Here is a 13,256-nt window from a genome sequence, read left to right on the forward strand (position 1 = left end):
ATGTAAATATCTCATCAATACTCAAAAACCTTATAAAAAAGTTATTACCACATCTCTGTTTTACAGATCAGGAAACAGGCTCAGAGGATTAGGTTACTTGACCATGATCTAGGAGCTATTATGTAGTAGATTCTAGATGCCAACCCAAGTCTGTATAACTCTAAGGCCCATGTTCTTAATCATGATTTAATCATCACTTATTAAAGCTACTCTTATTAAATACCTCCTAATAGTAACTTAGAAGGTATTTCAATAGTTTTAAGCCCTAGTTTTTATAGATATTTGTTACTAATCTAAATTCAAAATATTAAATGCCAGAGGATACTTACTCTTAAGTTTCTAATGCCATCTTGATGTTTCAATTTTTCAAAAAAAGACTGAAAAAAATCAGATCTTTCCACATGTCTTGGAGCTACACAAAGTGCATCAATGTCAGCTCCTGTAAATTAAAGTAGTTCTTAATTAAGAATATATTATGTGTTATATTCTTTGTTAAAGTACACACAAACATATGTACAGAAGAAAGTATGGAAGTTGAGTACAAGAAAATGTTAACAATGATTAGCTCTAAGTAGTGAAATAGTGGGAACTTTGTTCTCCTACATTTTCTAATTATGAAGAGTTTGTTATTGAATGTTCTTAGCACTAGAACACAGAAAAGCAGTTACCTTTGGTGTGTACTCCAAGCCTATAGGATCCAAATGTGAAAATTTTACCACCAACAGTAGCCACAACAGAAGGTGGGAGGTTCTAAAATAAAATTAAGCGGAAGACATTCAATTATTCAAATTATTTAGCATAAAAGTCACCTCAATGTTGGCTGGGCATGGTGGCTCACACTTGTAATCCCAGCACTATAGGAGGCCGAGGCCGGTGGATCACCTGAGGTCAGGAGTTCAAGACCAGCCTGGCCAACATGGCAAAACTTCTTCTCTACTAGGAATACAAAAGTTAGCTGGGCGTGGTGGTGGCCACCTGTAATCCCAGCTACTTGGTAGGCTGAGGCAGGAGAATCACTTGAACCTGGGAGGTGGAGGTTGCAGCGGCCAAGATTGTGCCATTGCACTCCAGTCTGGGGAACAAGAGTGAAACTCTGTCTCAAAAAATAAAAAAAAAATCACCATAATGTCTACTGGCCTTTATTGAGCAAATGATACATGATTAGATTTGTCAACCTTGTCAAGATTAGATTTGTAAAAGTGCTTCACAGATCCTCTGGCTGTGATCTGAAGTAATAAGGGTATTCCCAGAGGAAAGACAAAACAAATTCACCCCCAGTACACATACATACATCCCTATCTGAAGAAAAGCTTTTCTTTTTAATCACTTGACCATACTTGTCCCCTCCAACTGCCTGTCTTTCGCTTCATCACTCTTTCGGTAGTCAACAAGGAACTCTCAGTTACCAAACTAATGTGCTTTCAGCTCTCTAAAACATAACACTCTTGGCCAATCCCATATCCCCTTTAGTTTTTGTGACAGGTATGTTTAATTTCTTGATTCTAGCTCTACAACCTTTCTCTAAGAATGGAGTCATTCCTGACATGATCTCCTTATGAGAGCTATTCTAACAAGCTTAATTAACATTTCTTGGATTATAACATAATTAAAATGCTACTTTTTGGCTGGGCGTGGTCATGCCTGTAATCCCAGCACTTTGGGAGACTGAGGCAAGAGGTCCACTTGTGTCCAGTTCAAGACCAGCCTGAGCAACACAATGAGACACCATCTCTACAAAAAAGAAAACATTAGCTAGGCATGTGGCGTGTGCCTCTAGTCTCAGCTACTCAGGAGGCTGCAATGGGACAACTGCTTGAGCCCAGGAGGTTGAGCCTCAACAACAGTGAGACCTTGCCTCAAAAAAAAAAAAAAAAAAAAAAAGAAAAAGAAAAAAAAGCTGATTTTCACCTTTTGAGAGCCAGTTCCAAAAGCCCATCAGATAGTCACTCAAGTATCCTGATCCACTTCAATATCCAGCCTCAAGCAAGCAAAAAAATTCTTCCAATGATAACAGTCAGATATTGCTTCTGAGTTCTCTATTTTTGTTCCTCATTATCCTTACTGCCCAGACCTTTTCCTTCTTCTTGGCTTACCATTTCTCAGCTTATATCCCTCAAATTTGTGGCCTCCTTTCTATTCAACGACTACTCCCCTAATTCTAGGCTATTTAATGGCATCCTAAACTACCCCTAATTAATCTTCCTTTTCTCTTTCACTATCCTGTATAAAATTCACTGGCTGATGTTCTTAAATTACTCTATTAAATATAGTTGTTGTATTCAAAAGTTGCCAATGTCTTCTTCCCTAACTACTGAGGTAAGGATCCTTGGGCCTGTTGTTGAAAATCTCCACGACATGTTCCTAGGGATCTTTCTTGCCTTGTCTTCTTATCTTCCTTTCTGAAGCTCCAACTACCTACCAACCAACCAACATGGTTACAGAATCCAACCTCCTTTTCACTGCATTTGCCATTGTTCCTGCCTCAAGTGCTTGCCCATTCTTTCTGGGCATCTTTTGTTTTTTTGGTTTTTTTTTTTTTTTTTTTAACAGATGGAGACGGGGTCTCACTGTCTTGCCCAGGCTGAAGTGAGCACAGCAGTGTGATCTTAGCTCACCACAGCCTCAAACTACTGAGCACAAAATATTCCCCCTGCCTTGGCTTACAGAGTATCTGAGACTACAGACAGGTACCAATGTGCCTGGGTAATTTTTAAATAATTTTTGCAAAGATGAGGTCTTGCTTTGTTGCCCAGGCTGGTCTCAAGTTCCTGTTTTAAAGCGATCCTCCTGTCTCATCCTCCCAAAGTGCTGGGATCACAGGCATGAGCCACCATGTCCAGCTTCTGGCTATCGGTATCATCCACTTTTAGAAGTTCACTTCAAGTTCCACCTCTTCCATGAAGCCTTCCCTGGTTATCCTTACTCCCTAACAAGCTTTTTTTTCCTCTGTGCTTTCTGCCATTACAATTCTTAAATTCTTTTTTGCTATATTTACTGACTTCTTTGGCATGTAAAATCATATTTCATATTTAATCTTCAATCATATTTACATTTCTCAGAGTTAAGAACTGTGTCTACTGCTTCTCTGTATTTTCTCACAATGCCCAGTACAAGTTCTAAAGAATAATATCTGCTGATTAACTTCCACTTGAATGTAAGTATCTATATAATAGTATATTATCCTTGTTAATGCCTCTGTGTAATGAATATTAATGTTAAGAGTATCACAAATAATTTTATAGCTAGAAAGAAGTTAGTAAATTAATCAGATTTTTTAAAGAGACAGAGACTTGTTATGTTGCCCAGGCTGGCCTTGAACTCTTAGGCTCAAGATCTTCCTGCTTCAGCCTCCTGAGTAGCTGGGACTACAGGCATGCACCACCATGCCCAGGAATCTGTAAATTTATTGATGATTAACATGAATGAAATGGACAGAGAAGACAGGACCCTAAAAAAATCTTTTAGTTCACATTTCTATTTTGAGAAGTCTGATTCTCGCATGATTTATGAGAAAGTGATATGCTAAATCAGTTTGCCACAGCCATAGTATCTAACCAAAATGATTTGATGTGGGATTCTACACTATTTAAAGTTTAAATATCCCAATTGTGTACAGATTCAAATCATCTTTGATTAAACCCAAATCCTTCAGTTACTTTCCAAAGTAAAATATACATAAGGAGAATTACAGGCTGTGAGTGGTGGCTCATGCCTATAATCCTAACACTTCGGGAGGCTGAGGTGGGAGGTTCACTTGAGCTCAAGAGTTCAAGATCAGCCTGGCAACACAGTGAGACCTTGTCACTTTTTTTTTTTAAATAAAAAAAAAAAGAGAATTATAGGCTGGGCGTGGTTGTGACTCATGCCTGTAATCTCAACACTATGGGAAACCAAAGCAGGAGGATCACTTGAGTACAAGAGTTTGAGGACAGCCTGGGCAACATGGCAAGACCCCATCTCTACCAAAAAAAAAAAAAAAAAAAAAAAAAGTAGCTAGGCATCAGGATGTGTACCTGCAGCCTCTGCTACTTGGGGGGCTGGGGTGAGAGGATTGCTTGAGCCTAGGAGTTTGAGGCTGTAGTGAGCCATGATTATGCATGCCACTGCACTCCAGCTTGGGAGACAGAGTGAGAGATCCTTCCCCCATTCCCCCACACAAAAGAGACAATTACAATTCACAAAGAAAAATGACCTCATCCGCTCAATGGAAGATGTTAACTAACTTTATTTTTTTTGACTACCTGTGACTAGCATTTCCATCTGCTCAGAATTTGACTCATCCAATAACTTCAACTATTGATAACCCTGGTGAGTTCAGAAATGAGGCAGACAGCCTTTTGGCAACAAAAGTAAATAGCATAAATACCATGTTAAACTCAACGACTGTAGTCTTTAGGAGACTCAACTTTATTCTGAGCCCACTGTTTAAAAGAACCAATTCTACATATTTATCATAGCTACAGAAAAAAATAATAAAAGCTGTAAAAGAATTCTAGACCGGGTGTGGTGGCTCATGCCTATAATCCTAGCACTTTGGGAGGCCAAGGCAGGTGGATTGCTTGAACTCAGGAGTTCGAGACCAGCCTGGCCAACATGGCAAAACCCCGTCTCTATCAAAAATACAAAAATTAGCCAGGTGTGGTGGTGCATGCCTGTGGTCCCAGCTACTAGGGAGGCTGAGGTGGGGAGGTTGGGAGGACTGCTGGAGCCTGGGAGGCGGAGGTTGCAGTGAGCTGAGATCGCGCCACTGCATTCCAGCCTGGGTGATAGAGTAAGACCCCATCGCCAAAAAAAAAAAAAAAAAAAAATCTGCAGTTGTTTACCTAATTTCTAAATCCATGCAGATTAAGGGGCAGAAAGGGACTTTACAGCTAGACACACTGACAACTGTGAGTTTTAAACAGTGGGCTTTCTTTTAAACAGTGGGCTTTTAACTGACTGCTGTTAAGGCAAAGATAGGAAAACTATGAAAAACAAAAACCTTAAAATATAACAGTATGGGCTACCTAGTGATGAGGCAAATGGTATCACCCAGTTGAACATTCTCTCCCTCATTCTGGTACAGCCAGTAAAATAACCTTCGCAGTGGTGATTCTCAGACAATAATAAAAATTCAATTGTGAGGCTGGGCATAGTGGCTCACGCCTGTAATCCCAGCACTCTGGGAGGCCGAAGAGAATGGATTACTTGAGGTCAGGAGTTCGAGACCAGCCTGGCCAACATGGTGAAACCCCATCTCTACCAAAAATATAAAAATTAGCTGGGCATGGTGGCGTGCACCTGTAATCCCAGCTACTCGGGAGGCTGAGGCAAGAGAACTGCTTGAACACAGGGGTGGAGGTTGCAGTGAGTCAAGATTACGCCACTGCACTGCAGCCTGGGCAACAGAGAGAGACCATGTCTCAAACAAGAACAAAACCAAGGCCAGGTGTGATGGCTCACACCTGTAATCCCAGAACTTTGGGAGGCTGAGGCGGGTAGATCACCTGAGGTCAGGAGTTTGAGACCAGCCTGACCATTATGGTGAAACCCCGTCTCTACTAAAAATATAAAAATTAATTGGGCATGGTGGTGTGCACCTGTAACCCCAGCTACTTGGGAGGCTAAGACAGGAGAATCGTTTGAACCTGGGAGGTAGAGGCTGCTGTGAGCTGAGATCTCGCCACTGCACTCCAGCCTGGGCGACAGAGCAAGATTCTATCTCAAAAACAAAAACAAAAACAATTATATTCAAAATATAGTTAGCCTTCCGTATCTGCAGTTTCCACATCTGCAGATTCAACCAATCACACACAGATAAAAAATATTGGGGGGAAAAAGCCATAAAAAATCAAGCAAATTTTAGGCAGGGCACAGTGGCTCATGCCTGTAATCCCAGCACTTTGGGAGGCTGAGGTCAGAAGACTGCTGGAGACCAGGAGTTTGAGACCAGCCTGGGTAATACAGTGATACTCTTGTCTCTATAAAAAGTAATAAACAAAATAAGCCAAGCACAATTGTGCATTCCTACAGTTCCAGCTATTCAGGAGGCTGAGGTGGGAGGATCACTTGAGCCCAGGAGTTTGAGACTGCAGTGAGCTATATAACTGTGCCACTGTACTGCAGCCTGGGTGACAGAGGGAGATCCTGTCTATAAAAAAAAAATAAAATAAAATTTATGGTCGGGCGTGGTGGCTCAAGCCTGTAATTCCAGCACTTGGGGAGGCTGAGGTGAGATCATGCCACTGCACTACAGCCTGGGTGACAGAGCAAGACTCTGTCTCCAAAAAAAAAAAAAAAAAAAAAAAAAGAATAAAATTTAGGCTGGGAGCGGTGGCTCGAGCCTGTAATCCCAGCACTGTGGGAGGCTGAGGCAGGCGGATCACCTGAGATCAGGAGTTCGAAACCAGCCTGGTCAACATGATGAAACCACGTCTCTACTAAAAATACAAAAATTAGCCCAGTGTGGTGGTACACGCCTTAGTCCCAGCTACTCGGGAGGCTGAGGCAAGAGAATCACTTGAATCTGGGAGGAGGAGGTTGCACTGAGCCAAGATTGCACCACTGCATTCCAGCCTTGGCCAAAGAGGGAGATTCCATCTCAAAAAAAGAAAAAAAAATTTAAACATGCTAATAAAAAAAAAATTACAGTGACAACTATTTACATAGCATTAACATTGTATTAGATATTTTAAGTAATCTAGAAATGACTGAAAGTACGCAAAAGGATCTGAAAAGGTAACATGCAAATATGTACTATATTATTTCATATAAGGAACCTGAGCATCCACAGATTCTAGTATCTTTGGAGGTCCCAGAACCAATCCCCCGGAGGATACCAAGGGAGGACTGCACTACACAAAGCAGGAAAATGTAATCAATTTCAGGAAAAAAATAGTTAAGCTACAGGAGGGGAAAAAGGTTGTGTAGTTATAAATTAGTTTGCAAATTCCTATGTCTTAGGAACCAAGCAGGTAGGCAAATAAGGGAATCCCACATGAGAAACATAGTAACTGCTCAATTAATCACCTTGCAAAGAAAACAGGGAGTGGTGGGGGCCATGAGGCAATGGAAGACAGGAGCCCAATCCCCTTCAAGCCTCTTCCTGCTGTGCACAAAGGCAGGCCCAGCATTGCCAGATCTAATACTTTATAAAAACAGCTGAAATGTGATTTTTAAGTAAAATCTGATGTTTAAATTTTGGCCTACTACATATGAGTCAAATAAGACAATTATGTGGACTCACAGCTATATATTGGCTACTTCTGGGTAATCCTCATCTACTTAGAAATTCAACTGTCTAGACCAATTCATTCCTACATATACCAGAGAGCCAAGCTTTGATGTATTTCAGATACTTCTCAACACCTGCATCTTATTGCCAGGATGAATGGCCAAGATATAATAAAAACAAGAATTCCACATAGTTTAGAGTCTTACCTTACTCTCGCTGACATCAGAAATCCATTCTTTTACTAAATTATTCAATTTACCAAGAACCACCAGCCTATAAAAAAAAAAGCTTCAGATTAAAACAAACAAACAAATGAACAAACAGTATTTTTAAAAACCCATATAGGCAGTACCCTTTGTGTTGATGCTGGGGTAAAACCATAACATATATGTGATAATGCTATCACATCTACTGACACAGCGCCATCTCTTTGGCATTTTTAGATCCTTAACAGTGCCAAAGAGGTGATAAATCTGATTACAGTATTTCAGTTTTTGAGCTATTTTCAAAAATTCAAAAAGCCTAATAAAAATCATAAAATTGCCTTCAATGAGGCTGTAAAGGCTTAGTGAACTGTCAACTTTCTTGGCTTTACTATGGAATTAATTCAATACAATGTGGTAATAGAAGCTAGAATTCTCTCATTGCTAGTAATAGGTCTTTGACTAATTAAAATGGGGGAACTAATTACTGGCTAATTTCTGTCTAATAGTATTAAAGTAGTTTGGTATTATTAAAACAACTTATAACCAATGGTGTAAATGAATCCACATTTAGAAGAGAAAAGTAGGGTTTAGACATACCAAAGATAACATGCAAAACTGAACGTCTGTCCAAACTTACTTCTTCCTCAGTCTTCCACAAATAATGAAATTCCATCCTTCAAGGTGCCGAGACCAAAAATCTTGGCCATCATCCTTGACCCCTCACACACATTCCAGTCATTAAACCCTAAGAACCCTACCTTTAAAATATATCCAGATTTCTACTTTTTATTACCTCTACGACCATCCTCCAGGTTCTAGCCACCATCATTTCCTCCTAGGGCTATTATAATGGCTTGCTAACTGGTTTCTCTGCTCTGCCCTTGCACTTCTCTTAAGATTACTCTCCATACAGCAGCCAGAGTGACTGTTAAAACTTTTTTAAGTCATCATGTCAATCTTCTTTTCAAAACCCTAATAGCTTCTCATTTCACTCAGAATAAACCAAACCTTGACAACACCTTACAAGGTCCTAAGAGCTCTTGCCCTCCAAGCTCCTTCCCACCTTGCTTTCATTAAGCCTATATTTTCCTGCTTCCTCACTGCTCAGACACCCAGGGTATCTTGCTATGCACTCTTCAAATACACCACTTCAAGAGTTCTGCCTGGAACACTTTTCCCTCAGGTAGACACATGGCTCCCTCCTTCATCTTTAAATTTTCCCTTAAATGTAACTTTCTCAATGAGGCTTTCCCTGAAACCTCTACCCCCTCAGCTTTTTCTCAGTAGCACTTATCATGTGTAATATTACTCACGAGTGTCATACTGATATTATTGATGACAAATATCTTCCTCTAACCCCTACCTAAACTGTAAGCTCCAAGAGGGCCAAGATTTTTCTTTTTGTCATTTCTGCACCTGTATCTAGAGACACAGTAGGTATTCAATATGTTCGCAGAATTAATGATTAAATAATGCACTGTCAAATATTTTATGGTTTTCAATGACATACCTGTGGTTCAATTCTTCCTCATCTTCAAACACTCCAAATGGTTTCATGGCGTCAATTAATTTCTGTGTGTAAATATGATCAATTTCTTTAGGAGATGCCAAACTAATTGGGGAGGTAATTCCATAATGCTTTTGTTGACGCTGGCTGTCCAGCACGGTGTTTCTGTTCAAGAAAATAAGAAAAATGAAACAAAAAATTTAAAGTATATACCATACTGATACACTGAATCTCTCAATCTACTCATGTTAATTTAGCTACCTTAAAAGTTTACTTAGTACTAACAGTAGTGGCAGACACTTTCTTGTAAAGGAAAAATGGGTATTTTATGTTTATGTTTATGAAGGGGCTATTCATACTGCCTGCAGCTTTCATGGTTAGGATGTTTTTTCAAGCCAAGCGCAGCATGTGTTGGCATCAAGACAATTGTACCAACACCACTCAGCTCAAACCCAGAGTTTGATTGAGATCTGTGCCAGGGCCACCTCCACTACCCTGCAGACTTAAGTCAAGTGCCATCCAGATTCTAGAATCTTTGAAAAGCAGTCAACCACTTGAAAGAAAGCTTTTAGTAAAAATAATGGGTTTTTTTCCCCAGGAAAGAAATGAAAACATCCCATTAGAAGGTCCTTGTGAAATAATCTGGCTTTTAAAAAGAAATCACAATTAGATTTGTCCTTGGGAAACCAAGGTTAACATCCTCTGCTTGAATCAGAGTTTACAGTCCTAGTATTTTGTGATTCTAGTTAATTATTCTCTTCATTTTAGACTGGTACCCATACCATCTTCACATTGAAATAAAATTCTTTATACTACTGGCAATCGTTTGGAAGATACATGAGCCACCCTCCAAACATCTTAGCCATCAAGAAACTACGGTCTTGAATAAAGTACAAAAGAAGTTCTGAGACTTTTTTTTCTTTTTTTTTTGAGATGGAGTCTCTCTCTGTCTCCCAGGCTGGAGTGCATTAGGGAGATTTCAGCTCACTGCAACCTCTGCCTCCTGGGTTCAAGCAATTCTCCTACCTCACCCTCCCAAGTAGCTGGGATTACAGGCATGTGCCACCACACCCAGCTACTTTTTGTATTTTTAGTAGAGACGGAGTTTCGCCATGTTGCCAGGCTGGTCTCGAACTCCTGACCTCAGGTGATCCAACAGTCTCGGCCTCCCACGGTGCTGGGATCACAGGCGTGAGCCCCCGCGCTCAGCCAATTCAAGTTCTGAGATTTTGAGTTTACACAAACTAATCAACTTCAAAATAAATTCTGGGACCAACAGGGGTTGGCAAAACTTCTAATTTTGCTATGAAAGTAAAAACATACACACTAAACGACCAACACTGCCATTTATCTTCACCATGCTTCCATGAAGGGCCATTAACACCCAGAGTAAGAATGTAATCTCAAAATTAGAAACAATCTTTCAAGTTGAATAAATTAGCCCTGTAAAAAATAACATACAATAGAGATTATTTAATTGTTTTTGGATTCTAACTGGTCAAAACACTGTCTTACCACTACTAAGTACACAGAGTAAGACACGCTGTAATAGCTAAAGATCTCATTAGAGGCCGGGCGTGGTGGCTCATGCCTGTAATCCCAGTACTCTGGGAGGCCAAGGCAGGTGGATTACTTGAGGTCAGAAGTTCAAGATCAGCCTGGCCAACATGGTGAAACCCCGTCTCTACTGAAAATACAAAAAATTAGCTGGGCATGGTGGCGGACGTCTGTAATCCCGGCTACTCGGGAGGCTGAGGCAGGAGATTCGCTTGAACCCAGGAGACGAAGGTTGCAGTGAACCAAGATCGCGCCACCGCCCTCCAGCCTGGGCAACAAGAGCGAAACTCCGTCTCAAAAAAAAAAAAAAAAAAAAAAAAACTCATTAGGCAGAGAGGGAGAAAGAATCAAATGGAAGATAAAATAGCCTGTATACCTTCCAAAATGACTCAAAAAAAAAAAAAAAAAAAAAAAACCCAGAAACCAAAATACTGGTTAATTTATCTTCTGTATTTATTTTGTTGTAGAACAAACAAAACTTCAATCAGTTATTTCAAGTGGTAATTTCTTTTTAAAGATTTGGCTGTTTACCTCTGAGAAAGCTAGAGCAGTGTTTCGGTATTGTTTGTGTAATACATATGTAAATATATATGGTAAGTGAATAGGACAGAGTAATTATCTACATATCTATATAGTATCACTCAATCGCAATAATCCTAAGAGGTATTGAATAAGTGCCATTTTACAGATAAGTATCTGAAAGTCAAAGAGAGGACAAGCCAGAATCTGAACTCCAAAACCTCTTTCCACTACTCCATTCTCTCCTCTCTAACTACTTCAGCTCTGACACCATGATGACGGGCCTCACTTTTTTACCTGTATGCTGACAAAGTTGGCCAACTAGCCTAATGGCCCTAAAATTCCAAATCCAGGTTCTGAACTTCCCCTATCTAGAGGGGAGGGGAAAGTAAACAACAGAATCCCACATTCCCTTCAAACCATCAATTTCACTTACAGGCAAACAACCTAGAGAAATTCTAGTTACAAGCGTACAAAGAGACACCTAAAAGAACGTTCACTGTCACATTGTAACATTAAAAACTTAGAAATAAAATAGTCACTAACAGGAAAAGAATTAAATTAGGGTGTATTCCTACAATAGAATACAATACAATAATTAATATTAATTACAACTAAAATACTAACATGAACAAAGCTCAGAGATACTATGTTGTGCTAAAGAAGTTACAGAATTCCAAGTGTGATACGAGTTATATAAAGTTTAAAAACAACTAGAACTATGCCAGTTATTATGAACACATGTGTATGTAGTAATAGCATTGAAAAACATGCAGCTCCCATGATTCGAGGGCGGAAAAAAAAGAAGTAAAATAAAAAACACGCAGCAACGATAAACATCAAATTCAAGACTGTGGAGACATCTGGAGCAAGAGATGATTGGGACCAGAGAAGGAGGTAGGAGAGTCCTTCAGATGTATCTGGAATGCTTGATTTCTTTTTAAAATAAATACATAGATACGTATATACACACCGTGTGCGTGTGTGCATGTACGTGTATGTGTGTACAGTTACGTTTTGGAAGAAATGGGTGGTGGCTCCACAAATGATGCTTATGTTATTCTCTACATTTTTCTGCATGTTTAAATTATTTCCTAATAGACCAAAATGGAAGAAGCTACAACAAAATCTTGCCAAGTACGGGAACTGTTTCTGACTTATCAAAGTGTGAACAAGAGGTACAGACCGGTAGATGTTGTGGGTAGGTGGGGAAGCAGGGGGTGAGGGAGAGGGTGGGGACAGCGGTGAAAAGACTGTAGCCTCAGATGAAAGAGAAACCCTTGGGCTGCGATAGGTCTTTCACTCCTGAAGACCTGGAGACAGCCGGTCGGGAAGGGAGGAGGGGGAGGCAGGGGGATGGTATTTGCGCCAATGCAGACAGGAGCAGACGGGCTCAGACAGTGCTGGGGGCAGGCGAGTGACCGACAATTTCTCCCTACGGACACAGGCACCTCTTTCCCTCCTCATCCTTTTCTGAGGGCGTCCTCGGAGGCGGGACAGCTGGGGACTCCCGGAGTCCCCGAGTCCGTGCAGGGGTGGCCAGGTGAGCCGCCGGGTTTAGGGGAGGTGCCCTTGCGGACCGGCCGGGAGCCGGGAAGGAGACCATCCCGGCGAGCTGCGTGCAGGGCGCAAGGGACAGGGAACGGAAACAAGGACACAGACGGACCACCTCAGCTCACCCCTACCCGCCTCACCCCAACCGCCGCCCCCCACCACTTACGCAGACATCTCTTTCATCGCTTCCTGCGTCTCCCTCTCCAGCGAGTGTTTATCGCTCTGGAGTCCTGTTCTTGCTGTTCCCTTCTCCCCCTGTTCACTTTCCTCCGGTCGCTAGTAGCTCGCTTGCTCGCTCACTTTCCCACTTACTATGGCTGAGGCATCCAACCGAGTAGTGAAAACACCACAAAACCGGCTCTATTTATGACAATACAGCGCGGCCGACGCCAATATGGCGCCGCTTCCCAGCCTGCCTCTCGCAGGCCTCAGCCCCGCCCCTGGAGGTCTGGACCACCCTCAGCCACGCCCCCTCTGCCTTGAGGTCCCGGGAGGCTCCGGGGCCCCGCCCACAAGCTCAGGGCTCTCAGTGTACCGTTGGTTCGAAGGAGCATTTATTTGGTACTCTCCTTTGTCCGCGGTACTGTCAATGCCGGTAGACCGCTTGGAAGGAAATTTGGAGATATGTTTTCCTTGCCTCTCGAATGGCAGCATATATCATACATTTTTTAAAAAGGTCACACCCTTGCCTAGCAAAAAC

At 41.3% G+C, this 13,256-nt stretch overlaps 1 protein-coding gene across 4 annotated transcripts in view; it reads right to left on the bottom strand.

The window, feature by feature from the left end:
• PAPOLG (poly(A) polymerase gamma) overlaps nucleotides 1-13,029 on the bottom strand; it is a 51,063-nt gene extending 38,034 nt beyond the window's left edge. For 2 of the 4 annotated variants that reach the window (XM_063594600.1, XM_034953206.3), the window contains exons 1-5: nucleotides 12,723-13,001; nucleotides 8,930-9,091; nucleotides 7,420-7,486; nucleotides 669-750; nucleotides 330-439 (exon numbers count right to left, since the gene is read on the bottom strand). In XM_063594600.1, coding sequence (XP_063450670.1) covers nucleotides 330-439; nucleotides 669-750; nucleotides 7,420-7,486; nucleotides 8,930-9,091; nucleotides 12,723-12,739 — 438 coding nt within the window. In that variant the 5' untranslated portion in view covers nucleotides 12,740-13,001. Of the gene's footprint in view, nucleotides 1-329; nucleotides 440-668; nucleotides 751-7,419; nucleotides 7,487-8,929; nucleotides 9,092-12,722 lie in introns of all 4 variants that reach the window. The other 2 variants (XM_003830862.4, XM_008956283.3) reach the window with 2 other exon arrangements.
• Nucleotides 13,030-13,256: the final 227 nt, after the last annotated feature.

The sequence above is a fragment of the Pan paniscus genome, chromosome 12 (assembly GCF_029289425.2).
Source record: "Pan paniscus chromosome 12, NHGRI_mPanPan1-v2.0_pri, whole genome shotgun sequence".
NCBI lineage: Eukaryota > Metazoa > Chordata > Mammalia > Primates > Hominidae > Pan > Pan paniscus.